General features: G+C 35.4%; 1 protein-coding gene across 2 annotated transcripts in view; it reads right to left on the bottom strand.

The window, feature by feature from the left end:
* LOC109546567 (protein quiver) overlaps positions 1-1,258 on the bottom strand; it is a 22,700-nt gene extending 21,442 nt beyond the window's left edge. For both annotated transcript variants that reach the window (XM_048667502.1, XM_048667503.1), the window contains exon 1: positions 1,027-1,258. In XM_048667502.1, the coding sequence (XP_048523459.1) occupies positions 1,027-1,057 (31 nt within the window). In that variant the 5' untranslated portion in view covers positions 1,058-1,258. The remainder of the gene's footprint in view (positions 1-1,026) is intronic.
* Between the last annotated feature and the right edge of the window lie 1,101 nt (positions 1,259-2,359).

The raw sequence follows: 2,359 nt of genomic DNA, 5'->3' as shown, positions 1-2,359 counted from the left end.
TTTTTTTCCGGTGAGGTTTGGGAAATGACACCCTTAAATTCGGCTGAATTAAAGCGTTCGTCGTTCTTTAAAAATTCGGTAACCATAAAAATATGTACACATGGTAAATTGTTTATTGACGTTTTAAGGAATCTTTCTAACCCTATTCATCAAATAATACTTAAAAAAAAACGGTTATGCCGCAAACTTCCGTGTCGTCTAGCGTGAATAACCCTGTATATATAGTATTATATTAGGGAATTTCATTTAAAAAATGACTATGTCAAATGTTTACATTTCCGTGCTTCATATTTTTATTTTAAATTTAGATTTAAAAAATTTGAGTAAAATTAAACTTTTGTGTTAGTCCCTTTCACAATTTTTTGTTTAAATAAACGATCTAGGTGGGTTTTAACTTAAGTTAACGTAAAAACCTGCTTTCATCCCTTTGGCGTTTTACAATTGATATCATTAGTGTTTTGACAGTGGTTTTATTAAAATCCATGTGTTTAAGAAAATGTGCATATAAAAACTTGAAATCTAAAAATGTCCCACAGGACCATACTCTCCCTTAGCCATTCGAACACATATTAATTATAATTTCAGTTCGATCTAATGATTTGACCACTTTAGTAAAACTTTTCAGATGTTATTCCATCAGTAAGTCAATTATATACTATTTATCGAACCAATAACCAAATTAAAAAGATTGCATTTGAAATGTGCTCATAATCTACTCTGCATATGTTAATAGGTTGATATTAATTATTTCGACCCTGCTTAAATGCACACTCAAATTTAATTCTCATTCCAAAAGAGGACTAACCACATAGTTTATAAGGGATATTGTATTAATAATGATTTAAACAAATCTGCAGCTACTACTTGAATATTATGGCACAATAACGGCAAGCAGCTGATCTTAATCATTCAAAAATGTATCATACCTCTCCTAGCTCCATTTTTTTTTGTATTCAATTTGAGTATAAATCTGGTTCTTTTAGTGGAATAGTAGATATACGATAAACTATTACAATACTCGCTTACCTAATACAGCAAATATTTCTCTATACATCATGACACACTTTCTTGACAATCACAGTGCATTGAAAATACAGGTACTTTCTGATAGCTATGATAAAATGCTGGTATACCAATTAAAATACACTATATTCGACAAATTGAACATTTTCTATTTAAAAGGACCGGTATCTGTTAAAATGTTAAACAAAAATCGCGACAATGCGCCAGACATTTTAACAGAGTTGAATCTAAGGGTGTATCGATTTGACTGCCAGGAGCAATGCGGTAGCTATTCGGGGTGTATCGCCACCGAAAACACCTTCTACGTTAACGGTGGATTATAGAAGCGATATAATAATTGGAAAGTACATTTTAAAAGGACTATCAGAAGAATTTTTTTTTTTTGGTAGACATGCATGACGATACTTAACGATAGGCTGTAGTTTCAAAGATGCTTTTCTGAAGTAAATTCAAATAGAAAAGTTCATATAAGCGTGTGGTTAAAAACTTTAATTTTCTGTTGAAAATTAAAGTAAGCACCCTGTATGTTCACAGGGTGCTGAACAATTGTCGTCATTCCTGGGGGATCTTTAGGAAGTACAGGAAAAATATGAAAATATATTAAGTTTTTGTCTAGTGTTTTGCCAATGTCCCCGTATAGAATATGTACTTCTTCGTCTTCGTGAGTTGATGTTTGTGCCTATATCTGAATTATTTTGATTCGGTAGTCTTTTGACAACTCCAAGGTTACATATGCTACGCTGTCCGAGATTCCGTTGTAGCTTTGAATGTGTTTGATCATTTTTGGATGGATTAGGAAACCTACTCCTCTTTGACTTTCGCCTTCAGGTCCACAGTAATAAAAGGTTTTTCCCGATTGAATTGTTAACAGGTTTCCTCCATGTCTTCTGGATTCACTTAGTCAATGATGATTTAATTTTGCCGAGTTCGCGTTGTAGGGCGAAGAGTTGAGTGTCCGACAGGAGTGTCTGCTCAGCATTTTGTAGCCGGGACGATCTCTCCACACTCTGTGGAAAGTTCTTATACGTCCAGAACGAAGTGCCCAGTTGTCTTATTCCGGATCATTTCCACACTAGTTCTTTCCACTATTCTGAGCATCTGGAGCTCGGTGGAGTGTTTACTTCGAAACGCGAACTGCTCTGGCGGCAGCGAGCGTGACGTCTTTGTTGGTAGCCTGCAAGAGCCTTGGTGGGTTTGGGGTGTGGGTTTTCGTGGTTGCGGGACTGAGAGCGAACGAAGAAAGAAAAAAAGTAGGGGTACGGAGCGAGAAAAGTAGTGGTTTGTGGCGGTTGGCCTAGAGAGTTAAATTTGGAAGAGTATTGTATTTGAACATATT

Source organism: Dendroctonus ponderosae, unplaced genomic scaffold, assembly GCF_020466585.1.
Source record: "Dendroctonus ponderosae isolate FM_Combo_2020 unplaced genomic scaffold, Dpon_F_20191213v2 Dpon_F_20191213_6, whole genome shotgun sequence".
Classification (NCBI taxonomy): domain Eukaryota; kingdom Metazoa; phylum Arthropoda; class Insecta; order Coleoptera; family Curculionidae; genus Dendroctonus; species Dendroctonus ponderosae.
Note: the sequence above shows the minus strand (reverse complement) of the source record. Positions and strands in the feature narration are given on the sequence as shown.